The 19,700-nt window shown below is 45.4% G+C and overlaps 1 protein-coding gene across 3 annotated transcripts; it reads left to right on the top strand.

The window, feature by feature from the left end:
* Positions 1-6,386: 6,386 nt before the first annotated feature.
* atp5pd (ATP synthase peripheral stalk subunit d) lies at positions 6,387-17,485 on the top strand. Of its 3 annotated transcripts, none has more exons than XM_065015935.1 (6): positions 6,387-6,492; positions 7,253-7,398; positions 7,737-7,833; positions 15,086-15,157; positions 16,194-16,256; positions 17,164-17,485. In XM_065015935.1, the coding sequence occupies exons 2-6, from the start codon at positions 7,277-7,279 to the stop codon at positions 17,293-17,295; spliced, it is 486 nt and encodes a 161-aa protein (XP_064872007.1). In that variant the 5' UTR covers positions 6,387-6,492; positions 7,253-7,276; the 3' UTR covers positions 17,296-17,485. The 3 variants fall into 3 exon arrangements, with proteins under 3 accessions (XP_064872007.1, XP_064872008.1, XP_064872009.1); XM_065015936.1 differs by having other exon boundaries at positions 6,395-6,487; XM_065015937.1 differs by lacking the exon at positions 6,387-6,492 and adding an exon at positions 6,532-6,714.
* Positions 17,486-19,700: the final 2,215 nt, after the last annotated feature.

Genomic DNA, 19,700 nt, shown 5'->3' with positions numbered 1-19,700 from the left:
AGAGAGAGAGAGAGATGTCCAGGTTCAGCCCCTGTTATCTCCACTCCAGAGAGAGAGAGATGTCCAGGTTCAGCCCCTGTTATCTCCACTCCAGAGAGAGAGAGATGTCCAGGTTCAGCCCCTGTTATCTCCACTCCAGAGAGAGAGAGAGATGTCCAGGTTCAGCCTCTGTTATCTCCACTCCAGAGAGAGAGATGTCCAGGTTCAGCCACAGTTATCTCCACTCCAGAGAGAGAGATGTCCAGGTTCAGCCACAGTTATCTCCACTCCAGAGAGAGAGATGTCCAGGTTCAGCCACAGTTATCTCCACTCCAGAGAGAGAGAGAGGTGTCTAGGTTCAGCCCCTGTTATCTCCTCTCCAGAGAGAGAGAGAGAGAGAGATGTCTAGGTTCAGCCCATGTTATCTCCTCTCCAGAGAGAGAGAGAGATGTCTAGGTTCATCCCCAGTTATCTCCACTCCAGAGAGAGAGAGAGAGATGTCCAGGTTCAGCCCCTGTTATCTCCACTCCAGAGAGAGAGAGATGTCCAGGTTCAGCCGCAGTTATCTCCACTCCAGGGAGAGAGAGAGATGTGCAGGTTCAGCCACCCTGTTATCTCCACTCCAGAGAGAGAGCGATAGATGTCCAGGTTCAGCCCCTGTTATCTCCACTCCAGAGAGAGAGAGAGAGAGATGTCCAGGTTCAGCCCCTGTTATCTCCACTCCAGAGAGAGAGAGATGTCCAGGTTCAGCCCCTGTTATCTCCACTCCAGAGAGAGAGAGATGTCCAGGTTCAGCTACAGTTATCTCCACTCCAGAGAGAGAGAGATGTCCAGGTTCAGCCCCTGTTATCTCCACTCCAGAGAGAGAGATGTCCAGGTTCAGCCACAGTTATCTCCACTCCAGAGAGGGAGAGAGATGTCCAGGTTCAGCCCCTGTTATCTCCACTCCAGAGAGAGAGAGAGATGTCCAGGTTCAGCCACAGTTATCTCCACTCCAGAGAGAGAGATGTCCAGGTTCAGCCACAGTTATCTCCACTCCAGAGAGAGAGAGAGAGATGTCTAGGTTCAGCCCCTGTTATCTCCTCTCCAGAGAGAGAGAGAGATGTATAGGTTCATCCCCAGTTATCTCCACTCCAGAGAGAGAGAGAGATGTCCAGGTTCAGCCCCTGTTATCTCCACTCCAGAGAGAGAGAGAGAGAGATGTCTAGGTTCAGCCCCTGTTATCTCCTCTCCAGAGAGAGAGATGTCTAGGTTCATCCCCAGTTATCTCCACTCCAGAGAGAGAGAGAGATGTCCAGGTTCAGCCCCTGTTATCTCCACTCCAGAGAGAGAGAGAGATGTCCAGGTTCAGCCCCTGTTATCTCCACGCCAGAGAGAGAGAGAGAGATGTCCAGGTTCAGCCACAGTTATCTCCACTCCGGAGAGAGAGAGAGATGTTCAGGTTCAGCCACAGTTATCTCCACTCCAGAGAGAGAGAGAGATGTCCAGGTTCAGCCCCTGTTATCTCCACTCCAGAGAGAGAGAGAGATGTCCAGGTTCAGCCCCTGTTATCTCCACTCCAGAGAGAGAGAGATGTCCAGGTTCAGCCACAGTTATCTCCACTCCAGGGAGAGAGAGAGATGTCCAGGTTCAGCCCCTGTTATCTCCACTCCAGAGAGAGAGAGATGTCCAGGTTCAGCCGCAGTTATCTCCACTCCAGAGAGAGAGAGAGATGTCCAGGTTCAGCCCCTGTTATCTCCACTCCAGAGAGAGAGAGATGTCCAGGTTCAGCCCCTGTTATCTCCACTCCAGAGAGAGAGAGAGAGAGATGTCCAGGTTCAGCCCCTGTTATCTCCACTCCAGAGAGAGAGATGTCCAGGTTCAGCCACAGTTATCTCCACTCCAGAGAGAGAGAGAGATGTCCAGGTTCAGCCACAGTTATCTCCACTCCAGAGAGAGAGAGAGATGTCCAGGTTCAGCCCCTGTTATCTCCACTCCAGAGAGAGAGAGATGTCCAGGTTCAGCCACAGTTATCTCCACTCCAGAGAGAGAGAGATGTCCAGGTTCAGCCCCTGTTATCTCCACTCCAGAGAGAGAGAGAGATGTCCAGGTTCAGCCACAGTTATCTCCACTCCAGAGAGAGAGATGTCCAGGTTCAGCCACAGTTATCTCCACTCCAGAGAGAGAGAGAGAGATGTCTAGGTTCAGCCCCTGTTATCTCCTCTCCAGAGAGAGAGAGAGATGTATAGGTTCATCCCCAGTTATCTCCACTCCAGAGAGAGAGAGAGATGTCCAGGTTCAGCCCCTGTTATCTCCACTCCAGAGAGAGAGAGAGATGTCCAGGTTCAGCCCCTGTTATCTCCACTCCAGAGAGAGAGATGTCTAGGTTCATCCCCAGTTATCTCCACTCCAGAGAGAGAGAGAGATGTCCAGGTTCAGCCCCAGTTATCTCCACTCCAGAGAGAGAGAGAGAGATGTCCAGGTTCAGCCCCTGTTATCTCCACGCCAGAGAGAGAGAGAGATGTCCAGGTTCAGCCACAGTTATCTCCACTCCGGAGAGAGAGAGAGATGTTCAGGTTCAGCCACAGTTATCTCCACTCCAGAGAGAGAGAGAGATGTCCAGGTTCAGCCCCTGTTATCTCCACTCCAGAGAGAGAGAGAGATGTCCAGGTTCAGCCCCTGTTATCTCCACTCCAGAGAGAGAGAGATGTCCAGGTTCAGCCACAGTTATCTCCACTCCAGGGAGAGAGAGAGATGTCCAGGTTCAGCCCCTGTTATCTCCACTCCAGAGAGAGAGAGATGTCCAGGTTCAGCCGCAGTTATCTCCACTCCAGAGAGAGAGAGATGTCCAGGTTCAGCCCCTGTTATCTCCACTCCAGAGAGAGAGAGATGTCCAGGTTCAGCCCCTGTTATCTCCACTCCAGAGAGAGAGAGAGAGAGATGTCCAGGTTCAGCCCCTGTTATCTCCACTCCAGAGAGAGAGAGAGATGTCCAGGTTCAGCCACAGTTATCTCCACTCCAGAGAGAGAGAGAGATGTCCAGGTTCAGCCACAGTTATCTCCACTCAGAGAGAGAGAGAGATGTCCATGTTCAGCCACAGTTATCTCCACTCCAGGGAGAGAGAGAGATGTCCAGGTTCAGCCACAGTTATCTCCACTCCAGGGAGAGAGAGATGTCCAGGTTCAGCCCCTGTTATCTCCACTCCAGAGAGAGAGAGAGAGATGTCCAGGTTCAGCCACAGTTATCTCCACTCCAGAGAGAGAGAGATGTCCAGGTTCAGCCCCTGTTATCTCCACTCCAGAGAGAGAGAGAGATGTCCAGGTTCAGCCCCTGTTATCTCCACTCCAGAGAGAGAGATGTCCAGGTTCAGCCACAGTTATCTCCACTCCAGAGAGAGAGAGATGTCCAGGTTCAGCCCCTGTTATCTCCACTCCAGAGAGAGAGAGAGAGAGAGAGATGTCCAGGTTCAGCCCCTGTTATCTCCACTCCGGAGAGAGAGAGATGTCCAGGTTCAGCCCCTGTTATCTCCACTCCAGAGAGAGAGAGAGAGATGTCCAGGTTCAGCCCCTGTTATCTCCACTCCGGAGAGAGAGAGAGATGTCCAGGTTCAGCCCCTGTTATCTCCACTCCGGAGAGAGAGAGAGATGTCCAGGTTCAGCCCCTGTTATCTCCACTCCGGAGAGAGAGAGAGATGTCCAGGTTCAGCCCCTGTTATCTCCACTCCAGGGAGAGAGAGATGTCTAGGTTCATCCCCAGTTATCTCCACTCCAGAGAGAGAGAGATGTCCAGGTTCAGCCCCTGTTATCTCCACTCCGGAGAGAGAGATATGTCCAGGTTCAGCTCTGTTATCTCCACTCCGGAGAGAGAGAGAGATGTCCAGGTTCAGCCCTTGTTATCTCCACTCCAGGGAGAGAGAGAGAGAGAGATGTCCAGGTTCAGCCCCTGTTATCTCCACTCCAGGGAGAGAGAGATGTCTAGGTTCATCCCCAGTTTATCTCCACTCCAGGGAGAGAGAGTTTGACTGTTTCTTTCTGAACCAAACCATTTACTGTATCAGTGAATGATGAAGATCTGACCCATGTCTCCACCCTCGTGAAAGGTAAGTGTTGTAATAATCAGATTTAGACAGGGTTATCACTTATCTAGATAGATATTTTACTAGACTTTATTCAACCCATTGGAGCAAAGGACAACAGAATGATGATTGTCATCTTCGTATATCTGTCACTGTCATTCATTGTTTGTCTAATAAATGCAGTCAAGCCACTGTGCTTATTGTGACGTTTAGAGAGCAAGCATGACTTTCTTCCAGCCCTATTTTAAGCATATAGTTCACCCACATAACAAAATACAAAAATGTTTGTGTCTTTACCTTGAAAACAGTCTATGGACAAGCAGACCGCAATCTATGATTTGGTTACCCACTGCCATCAACCATTAATATGACAACTTCCTGTGCAGCCTTGGTGTCCCCGGCACTTGTCCCATACAACTTCCTGTGCAGCCTTGGTGTCCCCGGCACTTGTCCCATACAACTTCCTGTGCAGCCTTGGTGTCCCCGGCACTTGTCCCATACAACTTCCTGTGCAGCCTTGGTGTCCCCGGCACTTGTCCCATACAACTTCCTGTGCAGCCTTGGTGTCCCCGGCACTTGTCCCATACAACTTCCTGTGCAGCCTTGGTGTCCCCGGCACTTGTCCCATACAACTTCCTGTGCAGCCTTGGTGTCCCCGGCACTTGTCCCATACAACTTTCCACCTGAGAACAGAGATCAATCCCTGCTTCCAGCCTTCCCACTGTTTCTAGCATTTGCCTGTCTCCCTCTTATTTCATTACTGTCTGAATAAAGTGGAAAACCAACAACAAAAATAAGAACAAAAAAATATTAGCATACTTTAAATTTCAACCCTCCCCAAAATAAATCTCAAACTAACAAAGTTGTCGAATTTTGAGTTAATTTAATTTTCCAAGCATCCTGAATACACCAAATGTTCCATCCTGGTCACAAGCCTAAACCATGTCAAAATACACACGCAGAATTGGAGGAAATTATCTTTAAAACAGTAAAATCATCCTGGGGGAGGACCCCCCTGTCCCCCATCTAGGGATTGTGCCAGGGGGCAATGAAATTCACATAGCAAATCTCACTTCAATCTTTTTTCAAAAGTTGTCAGCCCTGCTGGTTAACATAATGGATAATAATCTGTAGTTCACATCAGGTAACAGGGTTGACCTTTAAAATGAGGGACAGGTTGTTTCTTTTTTAACATTAAAATGACTCATTTCCTTCAAATCAACACATTTATCTGACTTCTAATGTTGCCAAGAAATGTGCGCCATTTTGTAACTGTGTAGTAGGCTACAAACACACCTTCACTTTCATGATATTAGCAAACCACATGGCTTGTTCCACCACATGAAGTCCCTTTTGGGTAGTGAAACTGGGTGGGGGAAAAACTGATTTCACCTTATTTTTTACATTCTGTCATGAAGAGTACATGTTCAACTTAATAAGCATGTTTTCCCATCTCAAGAGGTTAAATAAATAATAATACAAATCCATAGTGCCTATTATGTGCCAAATAAAGTAACATGGTTGACCATAACAGGGTTGACGATTTCATGTTAAATCAGCCATACATCCAGTCAGGCACAATGGACGCGTCATAATAAATAAAGAAACTGGTTTGACCATAACAGGGCTGACGATTTCATGTCATAAATCCATCCGGCACAGTGGACGCGTCATAATACCCATAAAAATGGTTCCAATGGTTTTTACGCCATTCATTTTTCACATTGGGAATTTTACAAAAATGTTTTATTAATTGTGTGTTTGGTGTAGGCTTTACTTATGCGTGATGTTTTAATAGCCGTGTAATTCTCTCTTGGATAAGGTGAGTTTTAGCAATATATTCAACTTAATTTCCTCTAATAAATTCGTTATGATAATTAGTGTTAAAAGTGACCTTGTCGGAGAGAGATTTGTGCGGTTCTCAAAACATCACGCCAGGGTAAGCCTACATGAAGCACGAACCTGGGTCGCTGGCTTGGAAAGCAAACTCCCTACGCAGCAGGCCAATAGGGTAAATCTTGACTAAGCAAATACAACTCTGCCTCTTCCACATAGGCTAACTGTCATACTTCTGTCAGAAAGTGGTGACAGGTACAATCTTAGAGATGGAAACACTATTTCAAAAATGATCTTTAAAAAATATATATAAATATATATATATATTTTATTTATTTATATATATATTTTTAAAGATCATTTTTGAAAAAGTGTTTCCATCTCTAAGATTGTACCTGTCACCACTTTCTGACAGAAGTAGAGTTGTATTTGCTTAGTCATATATATATATCATAGTCATATATATATGTATATGTTCTGATCAATCTGCTATGTAATGAGTGCAATACGCCAGCAGGCGGCAGCAACCCAAATCCACGGTGTAGTTTCTCGTCGAGATTATTTCTGTCACTTCCGTGTCCGGTGAACCATCTTCACATTTGGAACAACTTGTCCACTGTACGGTATGATCTATCTTCAAATGGCATCTAAACGTCGATATTTTAATGTTTGCAACGTATATTCTATGGGGACAGATGATAAAGTTTGATATTTAAAAACAACTTGAACTCTGTTTGGTGGACGATTGGTTGATATCCACCGCAGCTGGGCTCTGACCTTGTAGTGTTGGCTCAGCAACTAACTAGCTAACTGCTAGACCTTCAGCGGACTCTTGCTCTTTGAACGTAAAAATATGATTTTGTATGTCTAAAATATAACTATATAAGATGATATGGTTAAGTATAAAATATCCACTTAGCTACATTGTTGGATTGTAGTAGCTAGGCAAAGCTAACGACTTTGTTAGTTAGCTTAGTTTAGTAGCTTGAGAGCTAATTTAGCTAAAACGTTAACCAGCTTAAGATCTGTCAGCAAACATGAGTTTGGCGCTGTCAGAACTTGTGTTGGTTAGGACTCAGATCAGTTAGCCAGATCAGTTAGATAATAGCTACATCTCTAACAGTAGCCACTACATGACCGTGTTGTTGAAGAGTCAGGCTAGCTAGTTTCTAATCTCAGTGCACTTCAAATTGTCACCTGTGTGTGACCGCAACCTGCCTGATCGGTGTGGTCATGACATGTCATGCATTGGCGTGCAGTAGGACATAAATGTACAATCCATCCCCTCAAGTGTCTAACGGTTTTCTTCTTTCATGTTATGATCTGTATCTCTTGTGGGTTTTAACAGCTCTATTGAAGGACTTTAATTTACCCCTTTTCCAGTCTTTGCCAGACACAGACAGAAAGATGGCTGGGAAACGTGCAGCATTGAAAGCCATTGACTGGTTGGCCTTTGCTGAGAGGGTTCCCCCCAACCAGAGGGCCATGTTTAACAACCTCAAGACGCGCTCAGACGCCATCGGTGCCAAGTACGTAGCCTACCCAGAGTTAACATTTTGGCCTAGTTCATGACTAGCACTTCAGAGCCAGCCAATAGAGGTAAAACTTTCACTTGCATTGATGTCAATGGAAAAATGAGTAAAACATTTTTAGGGTTCTTCCATCTAGTGTTTTATATGCCTATGTGAAGCGCGTGTAGTTGGAGTTGAATTACAAAGTATTGTCAACCAAGACACACAGGTTGCTGCAAATTGAGTGTGTCTCGTACATGCATGCTACTGTAAATGGAAATCTCCACAATCTCTTTCCCACAATGATTGTTTTATAAGTGACATCAATGAGCTGTTGTTGATGGCTCTGTCTACAGGCTGTCCTCTCTGCCAGAGAAGCCTGTTACCATCGACTGGAGCTTCTATAAGACCAACGTGGCCAGAGCCGGCATGGTGGCTGAGTTTGAATCCAAGGTGAGATCCTAAGGCCTGTGATGAGTTTCATATGAGCTCTACCTGGGGAACAATAATGTTACACACTTAACTACACTGAACAAAAATCTAAACGTTCCATGCAAAATGTTAATGAATTTACAGTTCATATAAGGAAGTCAGTCAATTAAAATGAATGAATTAGCCCCTAATCTATGGATTTCACATGACTGGCCAGGGGCGCAGCCATGGGTGGGCCTGAGGGCATAGGCATTCCCACTGGGGGGCAAGACCCAGCTTTATTCTAGACAGAAATGCTGCTTGGTTTCATCAGCTGTCTGGTTGGCAGGTCTCAGACATTCCCGCAGGGGAAGAAGCCTGATGTGGACGTCCTGGGCTGCCGTGGTTACACATGGTCTGTGTTTGTGAGGCCGGTTGGATGTACTGCCCCAAAAAAAATGCTGTAGGCTCTATGGTATAGAAATGACAATTTAATTATCTGGCAACAATGGTGGACATTCCTGCAGCCAGCATGTCAATTGCACGCTCCCTCAAAACTAGAGACATCTGTGGCATTGTGTGACAACTGCACATTTTAGAGTGGCCTTTTATTGTCCCCAGTACAAGGTGCAACTGTGTAATCATCATGCTGTTCAATCAGCTTTTTGATATGCCACACCTGTCAGGTGGATTAAATATCTTGGCCAAGAAGAATTGATCAGTAACAGGAATGTAGAAAACATTTTGCCTATAGAAAATGTTAGGTGATCTTTTATTTCAGCTCATGAAACATAGGACCAGCATGTTGCGATTATATTTATGTTCAGCATATTAGTCTGGTGTGTAGTATCCTGTCCACTGTGTGGTACTGTAACACTGGTTCAGTCATCTGGTATGTAGTATCCTGTCCACTGTGTGGTACTGTAACACTGGTTCAGTCATCTGGTATGTAGTATCCTGTCCACTGTGTGGTACTGTAACACTGGTTCAGTCATCTGGTATGTAGTATCCTGTCCACTGTGTGGTACTGTAACACTGGTTCAGTCATCTGGTATGTAGTATCCTGTCCACTGTGTGGTACTGTAACACTGGTTCAGTCATCTGGTATGTAGTATCCTGTCCACTGTGTGGTACTGTAACACTGGTTCAGTCATCTGGTATGTAGTATCCTGTCCACTGTGTGGTACTGTAACACTGGTTCAGTCATCTGGTATGTAGTATCCTGTCCACTGTGTGGTACTGTAACACTGGTTCAGTCATCTGGTATGTAGTATCCTGTCCACTGTGTGGTACTGTAACACTGGTTCAGTCATCTGGTATGTAGTATCCTGTCCACTGTGTGGTACTGTAACACTGGTTCAGTCATCTGGTATGTAGTATCCTGTCCACTGTGTGGTACTGTAACACTGGTTCAGTCATCTGGTATGTAGTATCCTGTCCACTGTGTGGTACTGTAACACTGGTTCAGTCATCTGGTATGTAGTATCCTGTCCACTGTGTGGTACTGTAACACTGGTTCAGTCATCTGGTATGTAGTATCCTGTCCACTGTGTGGTACTGTAACACTGGTTCAGTCATCTGGTATGTAGTATCCTGTCCACTGTGTGGTACTGTAACACTGGTTCAGTCATCTGGTATGTAGTATCCTGTCCACTGTACTGTAACACTGGTTCAGTCATCTGGTATGTAGTATCCTGTCCACTGTGTGGTACTGTAACACTGGTTCAGTCATCTGGTATGTAGTATCCTGTCCACTGTGTGGTACTGTAACACTGGTTCAGTCATCTGGTATGTAGTATCTGTAACACTGGTTCAGTCACTGGTGTAGTATCCTGTCCACTGTAACACTGGTTCAGTCATCTGGTATGTAGTATCCTGTCCACTGTGTGGTACTGTAACACTGGTTCAGTCATCTGGTATGTAGTATCCTGTCCACTGTGTGGTACTGTAACACTGGTTCAGTCATCTGGTATGTAGTATCCTGTCCACTGTGTGGTACTGTAACACTGGTTCAGTCATCTGGTATGTAGTATCCTGTCCACTGTGTGGTACTGTAACACTGGTTCAGTCATCTGGTATGTAGTATCCTGTCCACTGTGTGGTACTGTAACACTGGTTCAGTCATCTGGTATGTAGTATCCTGTCCACTGTGTGGTACTGTAACACTGGTTCAGTCATCTGGTATGTAGTATCCTGTCCACTGTGTGGTACTGTAACACTGGTTCAGTCATCTGGTATGTAGTATCCTGTCCACTGTGTGGTACTGTAACACTGGTTCAGTCATCTGGTATGTAGTATCCTGTCCACTGTGTGGTACTGTAACACTGGTTCAGTCATCTGGTATGTAGTATCCTGTCCACTGTGTGGTACTGTAACACTGGTTCAGTCATCTGGTATGTAGTATCCTGTCCACTGTGTGGTACTGTAACACTGGTTCAGTCATCTGGTATGTAGTATCCTGTCCACTGTGTGGTACTGTAACACTGGTTCAGTCATCTGGTATGTAGTATCCTGGTGTGGTACTGTAACACTGGTTCAGTCATCTGGTATGTAGTATCCTGTCCACTGTGTGGTACTGTAACACTGGTTCAGTCATCTGGTATGTAGTATCCTGTCCACTGTGTGGTACTGTAACACTGGTTCAGTCATCTGGTATGTAGTATCCTGTCCACTGTGTGGTACTGTAACACTGGTTCAGTCATCTGGTATGTAGTATCCTGTCCACTGTGTGGTACTGTAACACTGGTTCAGTCATCTGGTATGTAGTATCCTGTCCACTGTGTGGTACTGTAACACTGGTTCAGTCATCTGGTATGTAGTATCCTGTCCACTGTGTGGTACTGTAACACTGGTTCAGTCATCTGGTATGTAGTATCCTGTCCACTGTGTGGTACTGTAACACTGGTTCAGTCATCTGGTATGTAGTATCCTGTCCACTGTGTGGTACTGTAACACTGGTTCAGTCATCTGGTATGTAGTATCCTGTCCACTGTGTGGTACTGTAACACTGGTTCAGTCATCTGGTATGTAGTATCCTGTTCCATCTGTGTGGTGTGGTACTGTAACACTGGTTCAGTCATCTGGTATGTAGTATCCTGTCCACTGTGTGGTACTGTAACACTGGTTCAGTCATCTGGTATGTAGTATCCTGTCCACTGTGTGGTACTGTAACACTGGTTCAGTCATCTGGTATGTAGTATCCTGTCCACTGTGTGGTACTGTAACACTGGTTCAGTCATCTGGTATGTAGTATCCTGTCCACTGTGTGGTACTGTAACACTGGTTCAGTCATCTGGTATGTAGTATCCTGTCCACTGTGTGGTACTGTAACACTGGTTCAGTCATCTGGTATGTAGTATCCTGTCCACTGTGTGGTACTGTAACACTGGTTCAGTCATCTGGTATGTAGTATCCTGTCCACTGTGTGGTACTGTAACACTGGTTCAGTCATCTGGTATGTAGTATCCTGTCCACTGTGTGGTACTGTAACACTGGTTCAGTCATCTGGTATGTAGTATCCTGTCCACTGTGTGGTACTGTAACACTGGTTCAGTCATCTGGTATGTAGTATCCTGTCCACTGTGTGGTACTGTAACACTGGTTCAGTCATCTGGTATGTAGTATCCTGTCCACTGTGTGGTACTGTAACACTGGTTCAGTCATCTGGTATGTAGTATCCTGTCCACTGTGTGGTACTGTAACACTGGTTCAGTCATCTGGTATGTAGTATCCTGTCCACTGTGTGGTACTGTAACACTGGTTCAGTCATCTGGTATGTAGTATCCTGTCCACTGTGTGGTACTGTAACACTGGTTCAGTCATCTGGTATGTAGTATCCTGTCCACTGTGTGGTACTGTAACACTGGTTCAGTCATCTGGTATGTAGTATCCTGTCCACTGTGTGGTACTGTAACACTGGTTCAGTCATCTGGTATGTAGTATCCTGTCCACTGTGTGGTACTGTAACACTGGTTCAGTCATCTGGTATGTAGTATCCTGTCCACTGTGTGGTACTGTAACACTGGTTCAGTCATCTGGTATGTAGTATCCTGTCCACTGTGTGGTACTGTAACACTGGTTCAGTCATCTGGTATGTAGTATCCTGTCCACTGTGTGGTACTGTAACACTGGTTCAGTCATCTGGTATGTAGTATCCTGTCCACTGTACTGTAACACTGGTTCAGTCATCTGTGTAGTATCCTGTACTGTGTGGTAAACACTGGTTCAGTCATCTGGTAGTAGTATCCTGTCCACTGTGTGGTACTGTAACACTGGTTCAGTCATCTGGTATGTAGTATCCTGTCCACTGTGTGGTACTGTAACACTGGTTCAGTCATCTGGTAGTAGTATCCTGTCCACTGTGTGGTACTGTAACACTGGTTCAGTCATCTGGTATGTAGTATCCTGTCCACTGTGTGGTACTGTAACACTGGTTCAGTCATCTGGTATGTAGTATCCTGTCCACTGTGTGGTACTGTGGTTCAGTCATCTGGTATGTAGTATCCTGTCCACTGTGTGGTACTGGTTCAGTCATCACCTGTCCACTGTTACTGTAACACTGGTTCAGTCATCTGGTATGTAGTATCCTGTCCACTGTGTGGTACTGTAACACTGGTTCAGTCATCTGGTATGTAGTATCCTGTCCACTGTGGTGGTACTGTAACACTGGTTCAGTCATCTGGTATGTAGTATCCTGTCCACTGTGTGGTACTGTAACACTGGTTCAGTCATCTGGTATGTAGTATCCTGTCCACTGTGTGGTACTGGTTCAGTCATCTGGTATGTAGTATCCTGTCCACTGTGTGGTACTGTAACACTGGTTCAGTCATCTGGTATGTAGTATCCTGTCCATGTGTGGTACTGGGTTCAGTGGTATGTAGTATCCTGTCCACTGTGTGGTACTGTAACACTGGTTCAGTCATCTGGTATGTAGTATCCTGGTGTGGTACTGTAACACTGGTTCAGTCATCTGGTATGTAGTATCCTGTCCACTGTGTGGTACTGTAACACTGGTTCAGTCATCTGGTATGTAGTATGTCCACTGTGTGGTACTGTAACACTGGTTCAGTCATCTGGTATGTAGTATCCTGTCCACTGTGTGGTACTGTAACACTGGTTCAGTCATCTGGTATGTAGTATCCTGTCCACTGTGTGGTACTGGTTCAGTCATCTGGTATGTAGTATCCTGTCCACTGTGTGGTACTGTAACACTGGTTCAGTCATCTGGTATGTAGTATCCTGTCCACTGTGTGGTACTGTAACACTGGTTCAGTCATCTGGTGTAGTATCCTGTCCACTGTGTGGTAAACACTGGTTCAGTCATCTGGTATGTAGTATCCTGTCCACTGTGTGGTACTGTAACACTGGTTCAGTCATCTGGTAACACTGGTTCAGTCATCTGGTATGTAGTATCCTGTCCACTGTGTGGTACTGTAACACTGGTTCAGTCATCTGGTATGTAGTATCCTGTCCACTGTGTGGTACTGTGGTTCAACACTGTCCACTGTTCAACACTGTCATCATCTGGTATGTAGTATCCTGTCCACTGTGTGGTACTGTAACACTGGTTCAGTCATCTGGTATGTAGTATCCTGTCCACTGTGTGGTACTGTAACACTGGTTCAGTCATCTGGTATGTAGTATCCTGTCCACTGTGTGGTACTGTAACACTGGTTCAGTCATCTGGTATGTAGTATCCTGTCCACTGTGTGGTACTGTAACACTGGTTCAGTCATCTGGTATGTAGTATCCTGTCCACTGTGTGGTACTGTAACACTGGTTCAGTCATCCCTGTCCACTGTGTGGTACTGTAACACTGGTTCAGTCATCTGGTATGCCACTGTGTGGTACTGTAACACTGGTTCAGTCATCTGGTATCCTGTAGTACTGTAACACTGGTTCAGTCATCTGGTGTATCCTGGTGTGGTACTGTAACACTGGTTCAGTCATCTGGTATGTAATCCTGTGTGTGTGGTATGTTGTATCCTGTCCACTGTGTGGTACTGTAACACTGGTTTGTCATCTGGTATGTAGTATCCTGTCCACTGTGTGGTACTGTAACACTGGTTCAGTCATCTGGTATGTAGTATCCTGTCCACTGTGTGGTACTGTAACACTAATTCAGTCATCTGGTATGTAGTATCCTGTCCACTGTTGGTACTGTAACACTGGTTCAGTCATCTGGTAGTAGTATCCTCACTGTGTGGTACTGTAACACTGGTTCAGTCATCTGGTGTCTCCTGTCCACTGTGTGGTACTGTAACACTGGTTCAATCTGGTATGTAGTATCCTGTCCACTGTGTGGTACTGTAACACTGGTTCAGTCATCTGGTGTAGTATCCTGTCCACTGTGTGTACTGTAACACATCTGGTTCACTGTGTGGTACATCTGCTGTAGTGATTATCCTGTCCACTGTGTGGTACTGTAACACTGGTTCAGTCATCTGGTATGTAGTATCCTCCACTGTGTGGTACTGTAACACTGGTTCAGTCATCTGGTGTCCACTGTGTGGTACTGTAACACTGGTTCAGTCATCTGGTATGTAGTATCCTGTCCACTGTGACTGTAACACTGGTTCAGTCATCTGGTATGTAGTATCCTGTCCACTGTGTGGTACTGGTGGTTGCCTCATTTGTCAGCCAGAGTGACATTTGTTTATTATTCAAGCTGTAACGTGGTTTAGATTCTGTAGGTTTTAAAGGACCATAGAGTTCAGTCTGTCTGTGATGGTGATTGTGGTGGTGTGGTGGTGGTATTGTGGTGGTGGTGGTATTGTGGTGGTGTGATGGTGGTATGATGTGGTATGGTGGTGTTGTGGTGGTATTGTGATTGGTGGTGGTGGTATTGTGGTGGTGGTATTGTGATGACACTCATTTATAAAGCCCTTTACAACAACTTTTGTCCCAAAGTGCTTAACAGTTAATATTGGTCTGTTCTATTTCTCTGTCCTCATCTCACCCTGTCCTCATCTCACCCCTGTGATCTCACCCCTGTCCTCATCTCACCCCTGTCCTCATCTCACCCTGTCCTCATCTCACCCCTGTCCTCATCTCACCCCTGTTCATCTCACCCCTGTCCTCATCTCACCCTGTCCTCATCTCACCCTGTCCTCATCTCACCCCTGTCCTCATCTCACCCCTGTCCTCATCTCACCCCTGTCCTCATCTCACCCCTGTCCTCATCTCACCCCTCTCTTCATCTCACCCCTCTCTTCATCTCACCCCTCACCTCACCTCACCCTCTCCTCATCTCACTCCTGTCTCCCTCACCTCACCCCTCTCCTATCCTCCTCAGTTCTCAGCCCTGACCATCCCTGAGCCCAAGGACACAGCCACAGCCGCCATCAACACACAGGAGGCCGAGGCAGTGAGTAGTAGCTCGGGGTTGTAACAGTTATGTGCAGAATTACTTTTCACTGCTCTGCTGTAGTGATTCAGAATGACTCTTCACTGCTCTGCTGTTTTTTTATTTATTTTTTATTTTACCTCTTTAACCAGAAGTGAAGAACAAATTCTTCAATGATGGCCTAGGAACAGTGTTAACTGCCTGTTCAGGGGCAGAACGACAGATTTGTACAGCTCGGGGTTTGAATTCCTGTTACTAGTCACGCCACTCCACTGCTGACTGCTCTGCTGTAGTGATTCAGAATGACTCTTCACTGCTCTGGTAGTGATTCAGAATGACTCTTCACTGCCAGAATGACTTTTCACCTCTGCTGTAGTGATTCAGAATGACTCTTCACTGCTCTGCTGTAGTGATTCAGAATGACTCTTCACTGCTCTGCTGTAGTGATTCAGAATGACTCTTCACTGCTCTGCTGTAGTGATTCAGAATGACTCTTCACTGCTCTGCTGTAGTGATTCAGAATGACTCTTCACTGCTCCGCTGTAGTGATTCAGAATGACTCGTCACTGCTCCGCTGTAGTGATTCAGAATGACTCTTCACTGCTCTGCTGTAGTGATTCAGAATGACTCGTCACTGCTCCGCTGTAGTGATTCAGAATGACTCTTCACTGCTCTGCTGTAGTGATTCAGAATGACTCACTGCTCCGCTGTAGTGATTCAGAATGACTTTCCTGCTCCGCTGTAGTGATTCAGAATGACTTCACTGCTCCGCTGTAGTGATTCAGAATGACTCTTCACTGCTCTGCTGTAGTGATTCAGAATGACTGCTTCACTGCTCTGCTGTAGTGATTCAGAATGACTCTTCACTGTGCTCCACCTCATTCCTGTATTAATATTATAGTAGCTAGCTAATTATGTTGTATTGTTCCTGTCCTGGAGGAAGAGGTGATGAATGAGCTCAGTTCCATTTCAAAGAGGCAACACCTCATTATGCAAAGCACTCACTGCTCTTGATGCCGCCTCCATTATTATTGGTTATATTTCTTCTTTGTTTCAGAACAAAGCTGCTGTTGCCTACGTGGAGGCTTCCAAAGCTCGTATTGGCCAGTATGAGAAGGAGGTGGGTTACACACATGCCACTCCAAACCACACACACACTCCCCTACACCCGGATTTCCCTAGAATGTCTCTTTATATTTTAGGATTTTAGTACACAGTCAGCAGTAGACCCCCTGAGAAACTCCACTATTTAGAGTCATGTACAGTACCAGTCAAAAGTCTGGACATACCTACTGATTCAAGGGTTTTTCTTTATTTTTACTGTTTTCTACATTGTAAAAATACATTTTCCTTTAACACTATTTTGGTTACTTCATGATTCCATATGTGTTATTTCATAGTTTTAATGTCTTCACTGTTATTCTACAATGTGGAATATAGTAAAAAATAAAGAAAAACCCTGTTAGGAGTAGGTGTGTCCAAACTGTTGATTGGTATTGTAGTTCTCTCTGTTGATCCACCTTCCTGTCTTCCACTATTTAGAGACATGTAGTTCTCTCTGTTGATCCACCTTCCTGTCTTCCACTATTTAGAGACATGTAGTTCTCTCTGTTGATCCACCTTCCTGTCTTCCACTATTTAGAGACATGTAGTTCTCTCTGTTGATCCACCTTCCTGTCTTCCACTATTTAGAGACATGTAGTTCTCTCTGTTGATCCACCTTCCTGTCTTCCACTATTTAGAGACATGTAGTTCTCTCTGTTGATCCACCTTCCTGTCTTCCACTATTTAGAGACATGTAGTTCTCTCTGTTGATCCACTATTTAGAGACATGTAGTTCTCTTCTCTCTGTTGATCCACCTTCCTCTCTTCCACTATATAGAGACATGTAGTTCTCTCTGTTGATCCACCTTCCTCTCTTCCACTATATAGAGACATGTAGTTCTCTTCTCTCTGTTGATCCACCTTCCACTATATAGAGACATGTAGTTCTCTTCTCTCTGTTGATCCACCTTCCTCTCTTCCAGCTGGAGAAGTTCCAGAACATGATTCCCTTCGACCAGATGACCATCGACGATCTGAACGACACGTTCCCTGAGACCAAGCTGGACAAGGAGAAGCACCCGTACTGGCCTCACAAGCCCATCGCTGAGCTGTAAACTGGCCCCCGGCGCTTCCTAGATCATATTATACTTTCCTCTGATGAAAGGTTGTATAGTGTCCTATGTATAAAGTCAAGTCCTGTTTCATCGACAGACAGTTTAGTGAAATAACTGCTTATTGTTATTGAGCGACTGAGAAAAGGTCATCTGGTCCTTTGAATGGAAATAAACATGAATGGAAATTGAATATGATTTGTGTCATTATTCTGTGCAACGTTTATTTAACATAAGACTCTTAAGGGGTGATAGTAGTTACAACTATTTTGCGAGGGCACATTTTTATGTTCGTTCATCAACTCGTGAAAGGATTTTCCATAATCACTTAGGACGTTTAGAGTAAGGGAATATCCTGATGCTCTGTGTTGATTCAGTAATATAGGACTGTTGTTTTAGGCTACTGCAGACGTGCTGCTCGTTTCTGTTGGACAATCCTCTCCTCTGTCCAAGTCGGTTCCCTCCAGAGAAGATCCCAACATCTCCTGGGAAGGAGGAAGGGAATCTACTGGTGCTTTGTGTTGACATTCCTCTCCTCTGTCCAAGTCAGTTCCTCCAGAGAAGATCCCACCATCTCCTGGGAAGGAGGAAGGGAATCTACTGGTGCTTTGTGTTGACATTAACATACAGTCCAACGGTTGGACTCCAGAGAACATCCCAACATCTCCTGGGAAGGACCCTATGGAAGTCTACTGGTACTTTTGACCACATTTTCCTCTGTCACAAGTCATTCCTCCAGAAAGATCCTACCATCTCCTGGGAAGGAGTTAAGGGAATATAGGGAATTGTGTTGGGATTCAGTGTCCATAGTCCAAGTCGTTGTTTCCAGAGGATCAATCTCCTGGGAAGGAAGGGAATCTACTGGTGCTTTCTGTTGGACAATCCTCTCCTCTGTCCAAGTCGGTTCCCTCCAGAGAAGATCCCACCATCTCCTGGGAAGGAGGAATGGAATCTACTGGTGCTTTGTGTTGGACATTCCTCTCCTCTGTCCAAGTCAGTTCCCTCCAGAGAAGATCCCACCATCTCCTGGGAAGGAGGAAGGGAATCTACTGGTGCTTTGTGTTGATTCAGTAACATACAGTATAACTGTTGGACACCATATAGACAATGTCTAACAATGGGCATGTCAATCCAAACTGCACCCTCATTCCCGAACAGTGTCTACTTTTTGACCTCTGGGTTTCTATGGCACCCTATTGCCTATTGAAGTTCTGCTACTTTTGACTGGGGCTCTTGTTAAAAGTAGTGCACTATTCAGGAATAGGTGCTATTTGGGAATGTGTCCAGGTTGATATACATTAGAACACATATCTCCTGTTCTAGTGCCTTCAACTGGACTGGTTTCATCCCCTGGTGACTTTTATTTGGAGAAACTCTAAATTACTTGTCTGTGTCAATCCAACTCACAAGTCATGGGAAGAGGTCTTGTGGACTGTCCTCTGGGTTTGTTCTGATGACTATAGGTGAGGTAGCATTGATCTTCTGCTCAGGTGTGATCGTGGTCTCAGTTCAGAAACAACCCTACCCATTCATGACCTTCTAATCCTTGATCAAATCTGTTCTGATGACAAAATGGCATCCAGTCCCTTTCTCAGTGCCCTGCTTGACCCAGAGCCCTGATGACCTGATGAGAAGTATCCCACTAAATAGGGAATAGGGTGCCATTTGTCTCAGTGTTCTGAGACAAGAGGATAACAAGGTGGACTATGGGCTAGATGTCTCAGTGTTCTGATGACATAGGCAAACCCTCTTAGTGTTCTGATGACTATAGGGATGACCTAGTGTTGTGTTCTGATAACTATAGGATGATCCAGTGTTGTCTCAGTGTTCTGATGACTATAGGATGATCCAGTGTTGTCTCAGTGTTCTGATGACCCAGTGTTCTGATGACTATAGGAGGATCTAGTGTTGTCTCAGTGTTCTGATGACTATAGGAGGATCCAGTGTTGTCTCAGTGTTCTGATGACTATAGGAGGATCTAGTGTTGTCTCAGTGTTCTGATGACTATAGGATGATCTAGTGTTCTGATGACTATAGGAGGATCTAGTGTTGTCTCAGTGTTCTGATGACTATAGGATGACCCAGTGTTCTGATGACTATAGGAGGATCTAGTGTTGTCTCAGTGTTCTGATGACTATAGGATGACCCAGTGTTCTGATGACTATAGGAGGATCTAGTGTTGTCTCAGTGTTCTGATGACTATAGGAGGATCCAGTGTTGTCTCAGTGTTCTAATGACTATAGGATGACCCAGTGTTGTCTCAGTGTTCTGATGACTATAGGATGACCCAGTGTTGTCTGTGTTCTGATGACTATAGGAGGATCTAGTGTTGTCTCAGTGTTCTGATGACTATAGGAGTGAGTGTTCTGATGACTATAGTCTAGTGTTGTCTCAGTGTTCTGATGACT

This window comes from Oncorhynchus nerka, unplaced genomic scaffold (assembly GCF_034236695.1).
Source record: "Oncorhynchus nerka isolate Pitt River unplaced genomic scaffold, Oner_Uvic_2.0 unplaced_scaffold_1204, whole genome shotgun sequence".
NCBI classification, from domain to species: Eukaryota; Metazoa; Chordata; class Actinopteri; order Salmoniformes; family Salmonidae; genus Oncorhynchus; species Oncorhynchus nerka.
The sequence above is the reverse complement of the archived record's forward strand: the minus strand, read 5'-3'. Positions and strand labels throughout refer to the sequence as shown.

What these genes read in the sequence shown, in the direction of transcription:
- atp5pd (XM_065015935.1), top strand. Translation starts at nt 7,277, where the DNA reads ATGGCTGGGAAACGTGCAGCATTGAAAGCCATTGACTGGTTGGCCTTT. An exon ending in ACACACAGGAGGCCGAGGCA is followed by an intron (nt 15,158 to 16,193) that starts GTGAGTAGTAGC and finishes TCTTTGTTTCAG; the next exon opens with AACAAAGCTGCTGTTGCCTA. An exon ending in TTGGCCAGTATGAGAAGGAG is followed by an intron (nt 16,257 to 17,163) that starts GTGGGTTACACA and finishes CCTCTCTTCCAG; the next exon opens with CTGGAGAAGTTCCAGAACAT.